This window comes from Danio rerio, chromosome 10 (genome assembly GCF_052040795.2).
Source record: "Danio rerio strain M-AB ecotype USA chromosome 10, GRCz13ab, whole genome shotgun sequence".
Classification (NCBI taxonomy): domain Eukaryota; kingdom Metazoa; phylum Chordata; class Actinopteri; order Cypriniformes; family Danionidae; genus Danio; species Danio rerio.
This window is the reverse complement of record NC_141030.1, coordinates 30001366-30022153: the sequence shown is the minus strand read 5'-3', so window position 1 is coordinate 30022153 and position 20788 is coordinate 30001366. Positions and strand designations below refer to the sequence as shown.

At 36.3% G+C, this 20788-nt stretch overlaps 1 protein-coding gene across 2 annotated transcripts in view; it reads left to right on the top strand.

Moving 5' to 3' along the window:
* Positions 1-20788, top strand: part of dchs1b (dachsous cadherin-related 1b) — a 162817-nt gene that overhangs the window by 123475 nt on the left and 18554 nt on the right. For both annotated transcript variants that reach the window (XR_015501166.1, XM_087270700.1), the window contains exons 3-11: positions 353-541; positions 3037-3268; positions 5784-6020; positions 8202-9239; positions 10306-10493; positions 10729-10825; positions 11001-11158; positions 17132-17981; positions 19997-20236. Coding sequence is in view for 1 of the 2 variants with exons in the window: in XM_087270700.1 (XP_087126826.1) it covers positions 353-541; positions 3037-3268; positions 5784-6020; positions 8202-9239; positions 10306-10493; positions 10729-10825; positions 11001-11158; positions 17132-17981; positions 19997-20236 (3229 nt within the window). In the remaining variant the exon portion in view is untranslated. The remainder of the gene's footprint in view (positions 1-352; positions 542-3036; positions 3269-5783; positions 6021-8201; positions 9240-10305; positions 10494-10728; positions 10826-11000; positions 11159-17131; positions 17982-19996; positions 20237-20788) is intronic.

The following is a 20788-nucleotide window of genomic DNA, read 5'->3' as shown; positions in this document are numbered from 1 at the left end:
CATCCGTCTTTCCACGGATGTTTCACCCAGGCGTTCAAGGGCAGAGAATGCGAATGGTAGAAAAGGGAGACACTTTTCACCCGTTTCTCTTGTTTTATCAATCCGCTGTGAGAGATTGATGATACAGGTGCGGCTGAGAATAGTCCGGCTGCCAGTAAATCCATGTTCATTCAGCTGGAGAACAGAGAGAGAGAGAAAAAAAAGCAAAGAAATTGCGGATTTATGTCTAGATTTTTAATGTAACTAAAGCAAATCAGAATGCAATTGATTCATTATTTTAAAAAAATCTCTGATTGTGATTTTGAGGGTTAATGAAATCAGTCAACTGTAATTCTGTGTTTGTGTTTTTCAGGTAAAGGCGGATGATGCAGATGGAGGGTCATTCGGGACCATCACATACTCCATTGGATCGGGGTCTGTGAGTGCTCCGCTCAGCCAGTTCTCCATCAATAAGGAGAGTGGACAGATCTGCACCAGCACGGCTCTGGATCGGGATGAAGGAGCAGACAGTTTCCACTTCACCGTCACTGCGACCGATGGGGTGAGTAAATGAGTTTGGGTGTCTGGGTTCACTGCAAGTTAAAACGTTAGTTCATTCAAAACTTCTGTTATTAATGGTTAATGTCTTTAATCCCCTGAGTCCTTCATTCGTCTTCAGAACACAAATTAACATAAATTCTAGAGCTGCCTCATTTCCCATTGAAGGCAATGGTCCCCACTTTTTCAAAGTCTAGAAAAGTACAAAAAATATGTCCAAACAGGTGTCTTCAGTGGTTCGATTGCAATATTATGAAGCTACTTTGTGCATACATAAAACAAAAATAGAGTATAGGCTGAGTTCATGAGAAGAGAAAAATAAATGTACATGGTAAATGTTAAAATTAGAACAACTCTGGATGGTCTAATGCTATTTCACACTAGCAGCGGCGTTGTAGCTGCCTGTCTATCTGGATGGCAATTGAAACTATTAGTAAACATTCCCACCTTGAGGTTGCTTAGGGGTCCCACTTCATATTAAGTGTCGCTTTTACCTGTGATTGTGAACTTACATGGTAAATCCTCAGAATCGGTCTACTCAATATAAAGTGTAAAATGGTCACAAAATGTACTACATTACATTACATACTTACACATCTCGTTACCATGTATGTAATGTAATGTAGTATGTTTTGTGACCATTTTACACTTTATATTGAGTAGACCGATTCTGAGGATTTACCATGTAAGTACACTGGTATCACAAGGTGAAGCCTTCTATTGCAGTGTTAGTGCTGCCATTCTTATTCTAATACAATGTTCAGAAGTACATGGTATGCAAACAGGTGTGGAAGTGGGAAAACACATGCAAGTTCATATTGTTGTAACACAATGCACTTATGTAATTCTTGTTACAGATGTGTACTTTCTCAGTGTTGTTACCAATGTCCTGTTACACATTTGACTTTACACATACTATTGAGTGGGTTGTTACCTGTGTGTACATACATTGTAGTTACATACTACTTACACATCTAGTTACCATGTGAATTCACAGGTACTGTATAAGCGATACTTAATATAAAGTGAGATCAGATGGGACACTAAACATAAATTGAATCAGTACAAAAAAAATACAAAGATAGTCAACAAAAAAGTGTGTTCTCTGTCATTTTGACTATTTGATTGATTGGTTGATTGATGGATTAATTGATTGATTAGTTCATTCATTGAGTAATTGACAGGTAAAAGTGTATTACAGTGCATAAAACTGAAAAAAAAAAAAACTTTTACATCTAAAAATTGAGAAGTACATGACAAAACAGTATTTTTCTCTGTAGTTTAGTGTTCTCTGTTTTTACTTTGTCATCATAAATTAACGGATTTTACACCAGTATGTCATACATTACTATACAATCTTAACATTACAACAAGAAGTGAATATTCAAGATTACTTGCTCTGTTTAAAACAAAGTACAGGCGCATATGAGTTATACCTCAGTGGCACGACCGGGCACCACACTCTCCTAAACACATGCCCTATATGTCTGTACACACTGTATGCTGATAAATTGATTAACTATGATCTCAGAGGTTTGGAACAAGATGAGGGTGAGTTATTAATTACATCATATTCATTTTTTGGATGAACTAACTACTGTATTTAAATGTCATTAAAAGTGTTGGTGGCTTAATGTTGGTCATCAAGGGGAGAATAAAAGCAAAAAATTGAGGTTAATTTAAATCACTTATACTGAAAGTTAACTGGGCCAATTTTTAAGCAATTTAATAAACAGAGAGCTTATAATTTTCAGAAAAGGCTAGCATTAATCTTTCTGTTTCATTAAAATTTTGGTGTTATGTTGCCATCTCATCAAAACTTCAAAATTGGGAATCACTTTACACAAAAGATCATAACACTTCTCACTAATTAATTAATTAGAATGATATTGAATATAGAATGGTATTATTGTTAGTGTACGGTCATATGGAAAAATACTGGTCTTTAATACATTTGTAATAGGATTTACCTACATTTACTTTATTTTCCAGTTAATGCAATATAAGGGAAAAGTGAAAACCTTTTAAAACACAATGTAGAAGCACAAAGTTGAATTAAAGAAAAATATTATTTCTGTTGTATACATACTGCACCACCCATTGTAATCAGTTTTTCCTCAAACAGTTGCCAGTTACAACAATCATGAGTCCTCTAAATGAAAAGGCAATAAAGCAGCAGTGTCCCATGGGGAGACTGCTGCACATACTGTATACACACACTCGCACTGTTTCCCTTTATAAGCTGCTAGCGCTGCCTGCTTCGTTTCCTATTTCAATTATTAATGCAACCATAAAATGTGATGAGTGAACCAACCGATTTCAATGCACACTACAACATAATATACAGAAACAATTATATCCCACTGTGAAGTACTATATTTTTCAGCATAATTACACACAGAAATCATCAAGATTGATTGGTCGGTGTCCGCAGTCCTGCTGTCATTCATGTCAGTAATGATGATCATGATAACAATATGCTGTGATATTTTCCCTCAGGGTGGCCTCTCATCCTCTGCCAGTGTGCTGGTGTCACTGGAAGACATTAATGACAACAGGCCTTCGTTCTACCCGCTGAACTATGCGGTCAGCTTGAGCACCCAGAGCTCACCCGGGACATCTGTTATCAGAGTAACAGCCCACGACCCTGATGCCGGAGCTAACGGGAGAGTAACGTACCACACCGTGTCTGGTGGAGGATCCAGTTTCTTCACCCTCAACAAGGACACAGGTATGGCAATGAATTGTTTGTATTTTAATATTTATCTATCATAATATTGTATTTTAAAGTGACGCTGACAACAGGGGTGAGGATCCAAACGCAGGTTTATTGAGAATGGTCAGGCAAGCAACAGTCTACACAGGGACAAACAGATGTATGCAGGCAAATCCAGAGTCGTAGTCAAATACATAGGCGAAAGTCAGTATAGGTAGGAAGCAGAAAACAAACAAACAAACAAACAAGGCAAGGGTCAAAAACATTCACAAAACTGTTCAACAAGACTCAGCAACATTGTGTGTGTTTGTGCTGTTTTTATAGTTCTTTTAATCAGTCTTTGAGCAGCATCAGCTGTGTGAGTCCAATCAATAGAGACTTGGAGCAGATGTGTGTGTGTGTTGCATGACAGGACTTGTAGTTCATATGAGACAGGATTATAGTCCATGTTATTGTGAATGTTCTCCAGCGATCTATGACGGTTAGATCACTGGTCATCATGACAAATATATTATTACCATCTTACCATTTTTAAGGGGACCCACAGTGCATCCCAATCATATAGAAACAACAAAAGACAACAAAACAAAACAAAACATAAATTATTCTAACATTCATGAAACAACACTCAAACTCAAACAATAAATAAAAATGCACCACGACAGCGTCTGATTACAAACGTGAGATAAAACTAAATATACCGATCAGTGAATCAAAGCACAACATAATCAATAATAGCATCTTCAAGAATAATGTACAATCCAAAGTAAAATATGATAATAAAATTTGCTTAAACATCTTAAGTGATGTAACAGATCGAATATCAGCAGGTAAATTGTTACAGTCTACTGGACCTTTAAACATGAAACTAATTTTCTTTTTTTTTTGACACAAGTAACAAATAAAAATATATCCGAGCAGAATGCCTAACTTGATAAGGTAAGGGAAAATATTGTTATAAATAAAAAGGATATTTAAAGTTTGAATATAAATTGAAGCCAGTGCAAGGATGAAGACAGAAATTGTCAGGGTTGGCAAGGAGGACCCAAACGCAGAATAGGCAGGAGAACACAAGGTTTATTTACAGGAGGTAAACAAGGCAACACAGAAGGACAATCCACACAATAGTGAAGGTTGGTGGTAGGAGAAAAGGCTGGTGAGGGGAGGAGACTTAGGACTTCAAGATGATACAGAGGGGAGTGTCTTATGGGGGGTGAAACAGGCTGGTCGGGAAAAAGTAAATTTCTAACTTCAGGCTAGGCAGTCAATAGGTTGCTTGCCGCACCTCCGGTTTGGGACATGGGTGGCAAACAGATGGAACATCAAATTAAGGGGATCCACAACCAGCGAAGACTCAGGAGGCAAGCGACACAACAGGACTAGACAGCTGGGGAGACAAGAAAATTAAAAAGATAAACGAGCAAAAAACAAACTAGAACAAAAATAAGAAATATTTAGGAGGGCGAAAAATAGAGCCAGAGAAATAAAATGAAACAAATAAGGAACTAAATAAAAATACTAAAAATTAAAACAAAAGGCCAAAAAAAAAAAAGAAAAGCTATAGCTGGAGATAAAACAGAAAGCAAAACACAACAACCAGAACTAAAAAATAAACTAACAAAAAAAAAGTAGGGCCAGACTGGGATGGAGGATTACAAAAATGGCAAAATGAAAACTGGAAATTAGTCTTGAACTACAAACAGAATGAAAAATGAAAATGACAGCAACCTTGCTGAAAGAAAATAAATAAATAAACAGAATCAAAAGGATAAATTAATTCGAGATAAAGATCAAAAAGACTAGTACTAGACTAAGGCTAGACAAAAGAAACAAAACTGGACTATATAAATATTTCTAGCAAGCACTAAACACGATTGACGAACCGGCAAGGGCAAGTGGAAAATGAACTCATTATAAAGGGAGTAGAGAGCACGAGGAAAAGGTGAACATAATTAGACAAACAAGGACTAAACAAGGGGGTGAGGCATAGGAAAACAAGGAGGCGGGACAAGGGGAGCACATGGCCAGCATAACAAAAGAGACAACCATGTGCTTATACACAAAACAAACAAAGAGACATTAAACACAGAGAGGAGTGACTGGGCTGTAAGGCCTGGATCCTGACAGAAATAAACAGATATAGCACATTGCCATTTTATTTATCAAAAGACAGTTTAATAAGACAATGTTTCTACCCACAAGGTCAATATGGACCAAAATCTCTGAGGAATATTTCCAGTACCTTGTTAAATCTTATTGCACAACGGATTAAGGCAGTTCTGAATGCAAAAGGGGGTCCAACCCTGTACTAGTAAGGTGTACCTAATAAAGTGGCCGGTGAGTGTATTTAGTATGTATAAATCTAATAACTTTTAAAAATTTATTTAAAAAAAGTGCCACCGATCTTCAGGACTAATCAAGGTCTCTATGTCTCTGTTTCTTAGACCCATCCAATTTCTTACATTTAATATTCATATAGTCATAATTCGCCTTTTATTCCATTCTCACAATGTTTTTTCTTTCCTGGTAGGTGTTATCTCTCTGTCCCGCTCTCTGCACGGAAAGGCCAACTCCGTCATCCCCATGGTGATCTCAGCACGGGATGGAGGAGGCCTCACAGCACCTGTCAATGCCAGGGTGAACATCAGTGTTGTTGGCGGCTCAGTGGCGCCCCCGGTGTTTGAACAGGCCCAGTACTTCTTCACCGTCTCTGAAGACGTGCTGCGGGGCACAGAGGTTGGCGTAGTGAGAGCCAGCAGCAGGAATGGTGAGTTTCAGCTTTTTCCATGTGTACTCTTCTTGGAGTTACCATCATTGTCTAAAAAGGCAGTAAATAAAGTAGCCCATGTGCTGCTCTCTCTGAACCATGAATCGGTGTCTGTGAGACGGTGGAGGTGCTGAAAAAGCCTGATAGGGAATATTTTCACTCTCGCTGAGCCAGTTGTGCAAACAGAGCAGCAGCTGTGGTGTGAAGCTCATTAAACAGTCACATCCATCACAGATTCCTCTCTACCTCATGGTGCTGGAAATGATTATTTGTGGATATTTATATTTTCTCTGATAGTGCAGGGTATTTTGTTGGAATTTTAGTGTTAAAAACAATGGGGAATTCTATAGGATGTACCTGTGTATTAATTGTTTTCATGTTATGGCTGTTAACTGATAAAAGAATTGGTTTAATTGGTTCAATTGGTTTCAATTTTAATTTCAAATGGTTTTGTCAAAATTGTTTAAGAACAAGATAACTAACTTAAGGTGATTTAGGCATAATATTAATCGATTATAATGTACATTTGGAAAAGTGGAAGCTTGTTAAATAAATTCATTATTCATTCAATTTCTTTTGGGCTTAGTCCCTTTATTAAACTGGGGTCGCCACAGCGGAATGAACCTCTAACTTATCCAGTATATGTTTTATGCAGTGGATGCCCTTCTAGCTGCAACCTATATCTGGGAAACATCCATACACACTCATACACTACGGAAAATTTAGCCTACCCAATTCACCTGTACCGCATGTCTTTGGACTGTGGAGGAAACTGGAGCACACGGAGGAAACCCATGCAAACAAGGGAGAACATGCAAACTCAAAAATCATGCAAAACAAAAATCTTTTCCATTTGGGACATTTGAAAAATTCCTTTGTGTTTCCCCCTTTATAAGTCTAAAATTTAATTAATAATGTTCATAAAGTCTTAAATTTCACATGGTGAAACTTGGAGAAACCCTGATATTATATAATATACACATGTACATATACACAATTTTCTAATATAACTGACTGTATTAGATTAATTCTAACAAAAACAGACTGTTGACATGTTTCAGCACATTGCTGGCAAGCCTTTAAGATTATTTATCACAGTGCCAACATGTTTTATGAAGTTGCAGCCATGTATCACATTGCTAGCATGAACTTTTTCAATAGTATCTGAATGCAGCCTTTATGACGCAAGCTGAGATTGCATCACTCAGCGATGCAATGTCAGACAAAATGCACTCAATGGAGTGAGTGACATCACTGTGACTGGTAGGGTTAGGGGTGGGGTTAGTTGAGCGCATTAAAAAGCATTGGATGCAGCTCAGATTGCTCTGCACCAGGTCTGCATCCAGACCCCTCTCAACTTTTTAGGTATATATAATGTTTAATATATCATTAGAATTACTGAACATTGTTGCTAAAATGTGTTTAAAACATTTCTAACAAGAAATAGCATGTTGCTAATATATTTCTAAAATGTTCATAACTTGCCTGCTGTTAATTAAGCTGGCATGTTTACCATATTGTTTGCTTAAATGAGTAAATACATGTTTTTGTAAGACTTTACAATAAGGTTCATTAGTTAATGCATTTACTAACATGAACTAATCATGAACAACACATGTACAGCATTTATTAATCATAATTGAAAATTTACTAATGCATTATTAACATCCAAGTCCATGCTTGTTAACATTAGTTAATGCACCATGAGTTAACATGAACTAACTATGAACTACTGTATTTTCATTAACTAACGTTAACTAACATGAACAAAAACAGTAGTAAATGTATTGTTCATTGTTTGTTCATCTTAGTAAATGCATTAATAAACATTAATTAATGAACCTTATTGTAAAGTGTAACCCATGTTTTAATAGTATGATAAATAGCATGTTTAAATACTTTGCTAGCAGGAATTAGCATGCTGCTAGTGTTTTTTCTCGCATGTTGCTGGAATATTTCAAGCTTGTAAGCAGTCTGCTTTTTGTCGTAGTTTGAAAGTAGTTTTAAATTTCAAATAAAGTGTTTGAATGTTGAATTATAAAAAGCATGATTGACGACTTTCTTTCTATAGGTCTCAGTCCTTGTGAAAAGTTTACAAAGTCATTTTAGATTTAAATCATATGTTAAAACCCTTCTTGCTTATCTTATGCCATTTCTCTCTCTTACCCTCTCTCGCTTCAGGAGTCTCTAAGGATGTCACCTACACTATCTCTGCTGGGGATCCAGATGGATACTTCATGGTAGATCCAGAAACTGGAGCGCTAAGGACGAGCCTTCCTCTGGACCACGAGTCACGACCCTTTTTTGACTTGGAAATTCAAGCACGCAGCGGATCACCTCCAGCTTTTGGAGACACCCGTGTTCGGGTCACCATTGCAGATGTGAACGATAATGCCCCCATATTTTTCCCGTCATCCTCTGAATCTCTGCTCTTGCCAGAAGCCACAAAAATGGGCACTATTGTGTACCGTGTACAGGCTGAAGATCGGGACTCGGGTCCTAATGGGCAACTAAGCTTCGACTTGATTTCCTCCGGAGGACAGCGCACGTTTGGTGTGGAGCGTAGCAGTGGTGAAGTCCGGTTAATTGGGAGTTTGTCGTACGATAGCGTACCTCGCTATGACCTCCAAGTTATTGCCAAAGACAGTGGTGCTCCTCAACTTAGTGCCACGTTCAGTCTAGTAGTCCACATCCAGGCGGAGAACAATCAGGGACCTGTGTTTGACACAATAACCTACCGTGTGGAGCTGAAGGAGAACACACCACTAAACACCAACTTCTTACAGGTCCGGGCACTCAATAGAGATCCCAATGGAAATGGAGGATCGTCCACACCGACTTCCACATTGGCGTACCGGCTCCGGCCTGATGGGGATGCAGTGGGTTTCGGGATTGCCCCAGACAGTGGTTGGCTGTTTGTTAAAAGTGCTTTGGATAGAGAAGTCAAGGATATCTACCTGCTGACTGTACTTGCTACTTCTGGAAGCGGGCAGATGGGGAGGACCGGTAGTGCTACAATTAGAGTTTCAGTGACGGATGAGAATGATAACGCTCCTCGCTTTTCTCAGGAGAGGGTCTTCTTGGCGGTGAGAGAGAACTTGCCTGCTGGGACTGGTTTTGGAAGGGTGTCTGCTACTGATCGCGATGCTGGTCTCAACAGTCGCCTTACGTACAGATTACTTCATACTGACCGATACTTCCAAATCAATTCCCAAACAGGTGAGCTTGAACAAAGTTCAAATACTGAATGTTTTGTGAATTCAGAACATTGAGTTTGAGAATTCTGCTATAAAACACTTAGCCATAGATAAGACGTTTGAATGGAGGCTTTGAAAACTTTTGACAGCAGAAATGATTTCTGTAAAGGAAGCTATGTAATTTCATGGATGAAGACCTGTTTATTCTGCTATTTGTGAGAGAAAATGCGAAAACTATTTAAATTCTTTTTTTATTTCACTGTTAAAAGTGGGGTAAATATAAAAAGTTTTTTTTTGTCCCTGCTAACTTTAAGCCTAACCCATGCAACGGAACCTTTATGTGTCTAGTATGTTAAGCAAAATGCTAGCATGAATTAACATGTTGCAATGTGTTAACCATATGCTATCTTGCAACATTGTTAGCATTTAAATAAGACATTTATAAGTTTGTGAAACTTATAAAAATTGTGATTTCATTATAGTAAGAATGTAGCAGCCATTTTTATTTTTTGCTGTATTACCATTTGAATAAATAGTTTTGTTACAAATCCCATGGTAAAATCATGGTAAGTGTGGCAATACCATGGTTATTTTTTGGTTTAACTATGGAACTTTGGTTCTCTCATCATTTATTGTTCCTCATGTGGTTTTAAACCTTGAATTTCTATAAGTTTCTTTCTTCTGTTGAACACAACAAAGAAGATATTTTGAAGAATGCTGGTTGCTGGCACTCATTAACTTCTATAATAGGAAAAAAACTATGAAAGTCAATGGGTTCCAGCAACAATAATTTTTAAAAATGTGTTCAACAGAAGAAAGAATATCAAACAGGTCTTGAACAGGTGAAGAGTCAGTAAATGGTGGCAGAATTTTCATTTTTGGGTGAACTATCCTTTAGAAAAGTAGTGTGGTGTAGATTAGAATTTTGATTTAAAATCCTAAAAGTTTTCAGGTTTGATTCATTCATATATCATTTTGTATCCGTTAGTAATTAGTAAGTAGGTTTTGTTAAGTTTAGTTAAATTTAACAGCAGCAGCACTCAACAGCAAATGCATATCTAGACTTAGTGTCTCATTTTTGTGTGTAGGTGAAATCAGCACCAGAGCAGCTCTGGACCGCGAGCACCAGTCCAGTTATCAGCTAATGGTAGTGGTTCAGGACGGCGGTACCCCTCCACGCAGTGCCACCGGGACAGCTCACATCACAGTGCTAGATGAGAACGACAATGCACCAGCCTTCAGCCACACGCAACCTGGCAGGGAGATCCTCATTCAGGCAAGAACCAGACTGGCACAGGCCTCATTCAAAGCCCTAAATCAGTGTGTCATAACATAGGTGCTGGTGTTTATTAAAGCACAGTTTACACATCATAAAAACGTCATTACCTCCGTACATAATATCTTTCAAAAATTGTTTATGTGACCTTGGAAATGTTCCCACTCTTGAAGTTGTTTGCATGGAGTGTAAGCAGCCAGACGGTGCTGTTTAAAACCTGCTTGATGTCTTCCAGGTTCAGGAGGGTCTTCCTGCTGGCTCTTTATTAGGAACTCTTCATGCCAAAGACCCAGATGAAGGAGAGAATGGCACTATTTTCTACTCTTTATCAGGTAAGGAAGAGTCTAGAAGTGTTGGGCGGTATTATTGCCAGAGGATGTTATTATAAAATGGTAAATCTGTATCATGTAAATTGTTATCTTTAGAGCCTCATGTGCTTTTCTGTGGGGATACTTATACTACCATATTTGTCTATATTTATGCTTTGATTTGCCCTTGGTTTTTAAGGCTCCAGAGCGGAACGTTTCTCCTTGAACCCAAACACTGGCGAGCTGCGCTCATCTTCTCCCCTGAGGAGAGCTGAGAAAGCGGAGTATAGTTTCACCATCACGGCCTCAGACCGTGGAGCTCCTTCTCAGAGCTCTTCTGCTGTCTTACTTATACAGGTGAGACCGTTCAGGCATATTGTGATCCCTCGATATTGCTGTTTGAAGTATATGAGGATGTCTTTTTATACTATTAACTCAAAACGAAAATGGAGAAAGTCCAAATCAAGGCTAATCGTTCAGGGTTTACCATATATTTTTAGCATTGTGCAGCTATTATAATACAAGTATTTTTAATGTTCTTAGTTTTGTTTTAGTTTAATTAATAACAATACAAAAATATATTTTTGCCTTTATAAGGTAATCTGTAATCTGTTTTATGTTGTTTTATTTACACTAAAGATTTTTTTATATAATTTATTAATTTTTTTTCTTTTTTAAATACAAAAACAATACAAATGAAATCTACCGGTAGACAGTAAACATAGCAACCCCAATGATGAATCAGAAAAAAAAATTACAGTGAATTAATAACAAACAAATGGGGGTATTTACCAATGAATTTACCATTCATTTAGACATTGGTCCGGCTTAACCTCCTTTTGAAAAACATTTGAAGAAAAATCTAATATATATTTCCTGAATATACTAAAGGATTTTGAAAAAAAAATAACAAAAATAAAATAAAAAATTTAATTACATTTAATTTATGTGCTAATATTGGAATTAATTTTTCATCTTTCTATTTTGTTTAATTCTATTTCATGTACTAATATAGAATCTTTTTCAGTTCATATTTCATAATTCATCATTTAAAAGTAATTTTTATATGCGTGAGTCAGGTCTTTTGGATTTTTAATATGTTTCTATATATACAATTTTACTTATTTTATTTGAAATATATTTATAATATATACAGTTGATGTCAGAATTTTTAGCCCCCCTTTGAATTTTTTTTTTCTTTTTTAAATATTTCACAAATTATGTTTAACAGAGCAGGGAAATTTTCACACGATGTCTGATAATATGTTTATAATATGTAAAAAATCTTGTTTGTTTTATTTTCACTTTTTATTTTGGGCTTTTAATTTTTTAAAACTCTGATTAATGTCAAAGTTTTTTGCCCCTTTGAGCTATATATTTTTTCTATAGTCTTGAAAACAAACCATCATTATACAATAACTTGCCTAATTACCTTAACCTGCCTAGTTAACATAATTAACCTAGTTAAGCCTTTAAATGTCACCTTAAGCTGTTTAAATATGTCTTGAAAAATATCTAGTAAAATATTATTTACTGTCATCATGGCAAAGATAAAATAAATCAGTTATTAGAAATGAGTTAATAAAAGGATTGTTTAGAAATGTGTTGAACAAATCTGCTCTCCTTTAAGTAGAAGTTGGGGGAAAAAATAAACAGGGCGGCTAATAATTTAAGGGGGCTAATAATTCTGACTTCAACTGAATATATATATATATATATATATATATATATATATATATATATATATATATATATATATATATATATATATATATATATATTATGTTTGTCTGCCTGTAAAAAAATTCCCACAAAGTGCAGTTTAATCTCTCCAAACTGCTTATTGTATTTTTAGCTGGTTTTGTGAGGATTGCTTATTCGTCCAAGTCACACATCGACCCTCAATTATGATTATTTTTTTTCCTCTTAATCTGCTGAAATCTTGGATAAAAGGCCTTTGACTGTGCCAAACTGTCAACAGTCCCTTGAGCTGTGATGTCTTTACTGGAGCAGGGAAATGAGCAGTGACCCAGAGGCCTGGCTTCTGTCTATGCACACACAAACACCTCAAAACTCCAAGCATTACTTCCTGCTTCAGAGGAACCCACCGAAACACAAAACCCTGCTTTAATCCCAACGCTCGGCATGAAACCGCACAAATTAGACATGGCGAACTGTATCTTGACAACAGGACCTTAAAGAATCCGGATTCCAAAGAGTCTGTTCACAACGAATAGTAAACTATTTTGAGTGCTTTTACAGATGTGATTTTTTTAAAATGGGTAATTGTAGAGTGTGTGGTTGCATGCATGTATGAAGAAGATAAGGGTGAGGGAGAAATATAATAAAAAATAATAAATAATAATAGAAAAAACTAAATAGTATAGATATGCTTGTCTTAAATATTGGTATGTTTAAATAAGTATTCCAAAGTTACTAGTATTCCTGGTAATAATACAAAATGCAGCTGTTTGTACACTCTCGATTGGCTAATATTGACAGTGGCTACATTTACATGGACATCAGTAATCAAATTATATGCCTTAATCTGAATTAGACAGTAATATGATTAAGGTGTTTACATGAGTTGCTTTTTGAATTTTCCTTTCATGATCCCGTTTTACATGTTAAATCGTATAATTCGATTAACGATTAACGTCATTGCACCACCGCGATATCCACATTTCCTATGAAAATTTTTTATGGCATTTCGGCACTTTCACTTTCATTCTGGAACATTCATGCATGCCCTAGTTACAAACGAGATATTGGATGCAACTATGAACTGCTGGAAGAGTGTTGTTTTAATGGAATTTGATACTGTACGCGGAATGTGAGGGAAAAAAAACCTCTGCATTATGTGTCTGTGGTTCTTCATTGAGTATGTTTACATGGACACCAATAATCAGATTTTAATGCGATTAATGCAACACTCTGATTAAGAGTCTATCATGTAAACAGCGATTTTTGATGAATTTAATTCGATTTAGTTCGAATATGACCTTAATCAGATTAAATTAATCAGGTTATTGGTGTCCATATAAACGTACTCAATGACACATTGCTGGTAGGTCAAGAATTTGATAAGAGATGCATAATTAATCAAATGTGATTTTCATGCACATTTTGTCAGTAAAGCCGGTTCTGTAATCAGCTGTAAATCTCCAGCACCTGCTTTCAAATGGAGCAGCTTTTTACTACACAGAGCCACAGTTCACTGACAAGCCATTGAAATTTCGCAGAAGATTTAATTAATGCATTTCAGAAATCAAAGATAATCATTCTGGGATTTTACAGCTCTTTGCATTACTTCTCAATGATCTACAGCTCTGTATTGCTGTTACATCTGAAAGTACGTGAAAAAAAACACATTGAATAACATGGGTTAGCTCCAAACTCAATTTGTAACTTTAGTTTCTGCACTATAGCACCCTCTGCTCTTTGTAGGTGATTTACTACGAATTACAGAGCCTTGCTTCCCTCGCAAAAGGTGCATGACAATTGCAGCTTTTGCTAAATTGTGACTTTTATGTCATTTTTTCTACTTATTGTGCAGGCCTAGATTTATTAAAACTACAAATGTGGGAAAAATAGATAAAGTAACATCTTCAGAAGCATAATAAGTAGTAGGTGCTACTTCACCTCCAATACTTAAAAGAAATGGGGAGAATGGGACAAGATGATTGACAGGGACTGTAACTAGGCAACAGAATGGTCTGTTAATGACAAAGTACATGGTACCAAATCTTGCCTACTTGTCTGTTACATGCTCAAAAGTACTGACTTTTTCTTCTTAAAAACTGCATACTTCAAGGCGTATTATAAGTAGGCGAATTGGGACGCAGAAGGAATCAAGTGTTCCCAGATGGCTCTGATGAGGCCCAGCTGTGGTACCTTGTGATCAAACAGAAAGCTGCAAATCTCAGCTCCCTAACATGCTAGCACTAATGCTGATACGCTCGCACTGGACAACCCTGCACCATAGCAATCTCAAGATAATATTTTACATACCGTCAGTAATACCAGCTTCGTTTGAAAGTCCAGTGTACTTTGCACCAAAGAGAGAGTACAGAAATGGATCAGCGTCGATCCTTCTGTTGCTTTCCTTCTTGTGATCCGCTTGAGCTTGTATTGTTTTGTCTTTTTTTATGGGGTATTAATATGAAAGGCTTCACCTGTCAACCATTTTCCAGCTCTACTGTACTTCAAGGACATGGGAAATGAGATCACAGGCATGTAATGTGGCAGCCTGGACCATTTAATCTTATTCTTTCTGTGTTGTTTGTTATATTGACGTCTAGAACAATGAGAACACACCCATGCACTGGGAATTAGAACAAGTTACTGTGTATTTGGCAAATGATGAAAAATAACCTTCCATTTATCCTCTATATATACAGTTAAAGTTTGCAGAATCTGCTAAATGTAATTGTTTTACCAAAAAAGATGAGGTCAATATTTGGGAAGCTCCAAACTGTTGTTCAGATGAGTCTACAGGTATGTGATTAAGCGTTTCTGGAATGTTATGTATTTGGCAACAGTTCTTTTAACCCTAATTGATTCAATGTGTAGCTTTCATTTCTTTAATAAAAAAGTCATGTTGCATAGTCATATTCCAGGAAGACAATTTCAAGATGCACCGGGGTAAAAACAGTTTCACAAAATGAATGTCCCAAAGTCTTTAGATTTACAGAGCCCCTATTTTGCATTAAAAAAGGTCATATTTTGGTTGAAGGGGTCTCCAACAACATGCTGATATGCGTGCATGGTCAAAAAACACATTCATTGTCTTTTAATATGCATTTATTTTTACCTAATTATCCCAGCGACTCCCATATGAATTGTTTAGCGATTTATTTGTTCCCAAACCCCTCTTTAACATAAAGTAAATCTGTGGTTATTGGTCCGATGACCCAGTCTGTTGCGAATGGTCGACTGCGTTCAGCATAGAGACAGAGACAAATGGCCACCACTGTCACACCTGTTGCAGTGCCCTAGTTTGGACACTTGAGGGCACAAGTTTGTTTTGTAGTTTTACTTCATTTCCCATAATCCTTTGTATTACTGATTGTTATGTTACAGCTGTTTCGTGTTTGTTAATTTAGTCCTGTCTTTATAAACCCTCTTGTTCTCTGTTTTAGTGGCCTTAGGATTATGTCACGAATGGGGGAGAATCACACAAAATGCAAAAATCCAAGTGCAGCAATTTATTAACAAAAAGACAAAGGTATCCAAAAAGACAGATTTCCAAGAGACAAAGGTTTCCAAATCTTGCACAGAACTATAAGCAAGATGCAAAAACTAGATGACCAGACGAAGGAACTGGTGAAAATCCAAAAACGGGTAAATACAAGGACAGGGTAGGAGTGCTAACAAGTGCTAACCAAAACGAACACAAAACAGGAATCCAAGAATTATCAAAATACAAAAACTAGATGACCAGACAAACATACCAGACGTAAGGAGCTAACAAAATCCTAAGGCAACTAAAACAGAGAACAAGAGGGTTTATAAAGACAGAACTAAATTAACAAACACGAAACAGCTGTAACATAACACAATCAGTAATACAAAGAATTATGGGAAATGAAGTGAAACTACAAAACAAACTAGTGCCCTCAAGTGTCCAAACTTGGGCACTGCAACAGGTGTGACAACCATGGCTACAGTATGAAGAAGCACAAAGTATGTGAGAGCCCAATGCAGGAATGCAATAAAGCAGTGCAGTTAAACACCAGCATATTACTCTACTCTTAACCCTAACCCCAAGTAGTAACAATGACACAAATTCAGTATTAATCCACACAGTGGCAAAAGTTGTGTAGAAATAGCTAATGGTGACCATAGCAAAGGCAAACAGCTGAGGATCGCCAGTTCAGAAATGCATTTAAATCGGTAAAGGAAGAAGCACGCGTCACATTTTTGTGTGCACATTTTACCGGAACTGGAACTACATATTTGGTGATATCGACATTGATGCGATCAAACAAAAGATCCGAACCCAACTCAATTCATTTATTTAACTCCTAGTCGACTATTTTGCTAAAGAATCAATAGTTTTAAACACAGTTCACTTTTAGATTTAAACCTCACCTGGATGTTTTCATTCACTTAGTGCTGTGTTACACAATGCATGGAAGGTCATTTTCAAAAACCTATAAAAGGGGCTCTTTAATTATGTCGTAAATTTGTCAGAATTGTTACTACAACCTTGTGCAACTGCATTCATGTTTGGCCCAGATCTTGCATTTAAGCAGCCAGTGTATGAACTGAGCATAAAATATAGCTAACATTTAATTCCTTCTCAATGTGCTTTGTTTTAATCTGTAGGTCATTGGCTCCACAAGAATTTCTCCAAAGCCCAACACCCTATCCATGACCCTTAACTCAGTGGAGGGAGCCAAACCAGGCTCTGTTATCGGCTCGGTTAGAGCACATGACCAACGTGAAGTGACCTTAAACGGTCAGGTGACCTACTTAGTAGTCGGCGGCACAGACCACGAAGGAACCTTTATGGTTGACCGTCTGACAGGAGATGTTTACTTGGCTAGAGAGCTGGACTATGAAAAAGGGTCACGGTACACCCTACAGATCGAGGTGGATGATTTCTCCAAGGCCTATCCGAACACTCACATGATTCAGTTGGAAATCAACGTACAGGATAGTAATGATCACGCACCACAGTTTCCAGAAGACCCAGTCACTATTGTTATTCCTGAAAACACACAAGCTGGATCTTCTGTTTACACCTTCCAAGCGACTGATAAAGATGGCAGTGGGCCGAACAGCGAGATTCGTTATTCTGTCCAACAGCGGTGGCCTGATAACCCAGATCTCTTCAATCTTGATCCAGTAACAGGAGTGTTGAAGCTAGGCCGTGAACTAGACCACGAGGAGACATCCAGTCTGTTCCTGGTGGTCCAAGCCATGGATTCCGCATTGGATGCCAATCAGAGGCTTTGGGGCTCGGTGACGGCACGAGTGTTTGTGACAGATGAAAATGACAATGCTCCGATATTCAGCTCTCCGACTGCTGTTAGCGTGATGGAGGATCAACCGGTAGGCTTTGTGCTGCTGTATGTCATGGCCTGGGACGCAGACCAGGGTGAAAACGGACGGGTGTCCTACAGAATCCAGTCAGGAAACACAGCGGGACGGTTTGTTCTCAGCTCGAACAGTGGTAAGAATCATTACTTCGCTCTATTTAAAAAAACATCTCCTTCTCACACTACGCTGCTTTATGAACCGTTCGCTCAAAGCCTGAAGTAATTTAGCAGAACGGATCATTTTCTTGAAGGGTTTATTCGTGGGAGCCCAGTATTATTTTGGCCCGTCGACCGCACCTCTTTGATTTGGCCTTGGAAATATTCATGTATTAGACTGAAATTCCTCCCATCATCCAAGAATACGACCATTTACAGCTCACGCGAAATTAGATTAAATAGACAAAGTCGTCTAATCGACTCAGCAGCTGTGGACGATTTTCCTTCCATTATTGTCAAATGGTTTATGATGGTTAGCGTTTCTGGTGCTAAATCAGGCATATTCTATGCACTATAATATATATTAGAGCACAGGACAGTCACATTTGATATTAGCCAGATGCTCAGGAGAGACTCTTCACACTCTTTAACATCTAGGTGTACGTTAAGCACAAAAGCAGAGCTACCGTTTAGAAAAACAGGAATCAGCTCAAACATCTCAATGATGTGTTTAAAGCTAGAGTGTGTTTGGTGGACTGTAAATAAAAAAAGAGGCCGCACACAGACTTCTCACAAACACACAATAATGTTTCTCTGTCAGCGAGAAGTATGGACCGCAGCGGTGTGTTTATCCGGAGTGACCCTCGCTCGGGGTCTTGCTGATGACAGCATTGCAGGGAGGTATAGCTGGAAAGGTTCAAAAATGGATCCGTGACAACTAATTTCTTCCCTGGTTTTCATACCAGCAAGTCAGCAAAAAGCTGCATTCTCAAGTTGCGTATAGAGAGTGGAGGAGGTAAACTGAAGAGAAAAACAGAGGACAGATGTATCAAAAATGAAATGTACCTATGGATATTGTGTTTGACTTCGGATGTTTGAGCAATTTTCTGTTAACATCTTTTATAATAAATAATATTGATCACAACAGCTTATTATAGTTCATTTATTTAATTTTATCTTATATTAATTAACTTTACATTTATTTTATTTTATTTCTTTATTTTATTTTATTATTTTTTAATTTAATAAAATTTTATTTTACTTTTTATGTATTTATTCTTTTATATTTTGAAAATTTATTTTATTTTATATTTTATTTTACTTTTTATTTTATTTTATTATTATTTTATTTTATTATTTTTAACATTTATATTATTTTATATTGAATTTTACTTTATTTTATTTTATTTTATATTTTATTTTATATTTTATTTTACTTTATTTTTCTTTTTATTTTATTTTTTATATATTTTTATTATTATTTTACTTTTTATTTTATTTTATTTTACTTTGTGTTAAATTTTACTTTTTACTTTAAATAACTTTTTATTTTATTTTACTTTTTATTTATTTATTTATTATATTTTACTCTTTATTTTACTTTACCTTTTATTTTATTTTACTTTTTATTTCACTGTTATTTCATATTTTATTTTACTTTATTTTCCTTTTTCCTTTTTGTTTTCCTTTTTTTATTTCATTTTTATTATTTTATTTTACTCTTTATTTTATTTTACTTTTTACTTTATTTATTTTCTTCCATTTTTCATTGTTTTGTTTTAGATTTGTTTTTTATTTTAAAATTGTTTTTTATTTTAGATTTGTTTTTTATTTTACTTTATTTAATTTTATTTTGCACTGACCAGAAGGTACAAATTGCCAAATCCTAAATTAACATGCCAAACTTCTCTGAGCAACACCATGATTTTTTTGCACATGCAGTGTGGTAATACAAGAATATGAGTCAGTATTATTCTGTGTACTTTACCACAATATTTCAGTCTGCAACTTTAATTTTCCTTAAGAATAATTCTTGGTTGTGATGGGCTACATTAAGTCATTAATTTGATCTTTTAAACAGAGTTTGCCATGTGCAAGATGAAATATTACAAATATGCATAGTAAAAATACAGAGAACTCTCTAACCTCGGCCGCAGGGCAAATGATTACCGTAGCAGATCTACAGATGTTTTTGTCTTCTTCTCTTCTCCAGGTTCTCTCTCCATCCTCAAACCTCTGGATCGCGAGGAGCAGGAGAGCTACAATCTCACTATTGTTGCAGAGGATCATGGGATACCCCAGCATTCCACCACTCAGGTGCTGTCCATCCAGGTGATTGACGTAAATGATGAAGCTCCATGGTTTGAACGAAATGAGTTTGAAGCCCAAATCAGGGAAAACCAGCCTGCAGGAACAAGCATAATTCAGGTCACCGCTTCAGATCGAGATCATGGTGAGTGTCAATCTATGTCTTTCTAAACGTAGATTTCAGAAACCCTTGCTATTAGTGACATCGGTGGCCATTATGTAAACTGCAGACAAAAATGTTTTGAGTGTCTTCGCATCTATGCACATGTATTATGCCCAGGAGTTAGATTTTTTTTTCATATGATGATATATTACCCAGAGATTAGTTGAGGCTGGAAGGGCATCCGCTGCGTAAAAACTTGCTGGATAAGTTGGCGGTTCATTCCGCTGTGGCAACCCTGGATTAATAAAGGGATTAAGCCGACAAGAAAATGAATGAATAATATAATATAATATAATATAATATAATATAATATAATATAATATAAACATTTTGGGTATAATTTACCAAAACTTATGGAGTAGATTTTATCTAAAACTAATAAATTGAAATTGTGGTTTGACGTAAACAAATTGTCATTAAATATAAGTAAAACAACATTATTGTTATTTGGAAAATTAAAAAGTAGTCATAAGATAGATTTAAAAATTTAAAATGAAGTTATAGAAAGAGTATATACAATTAAGTTTCTTGGTG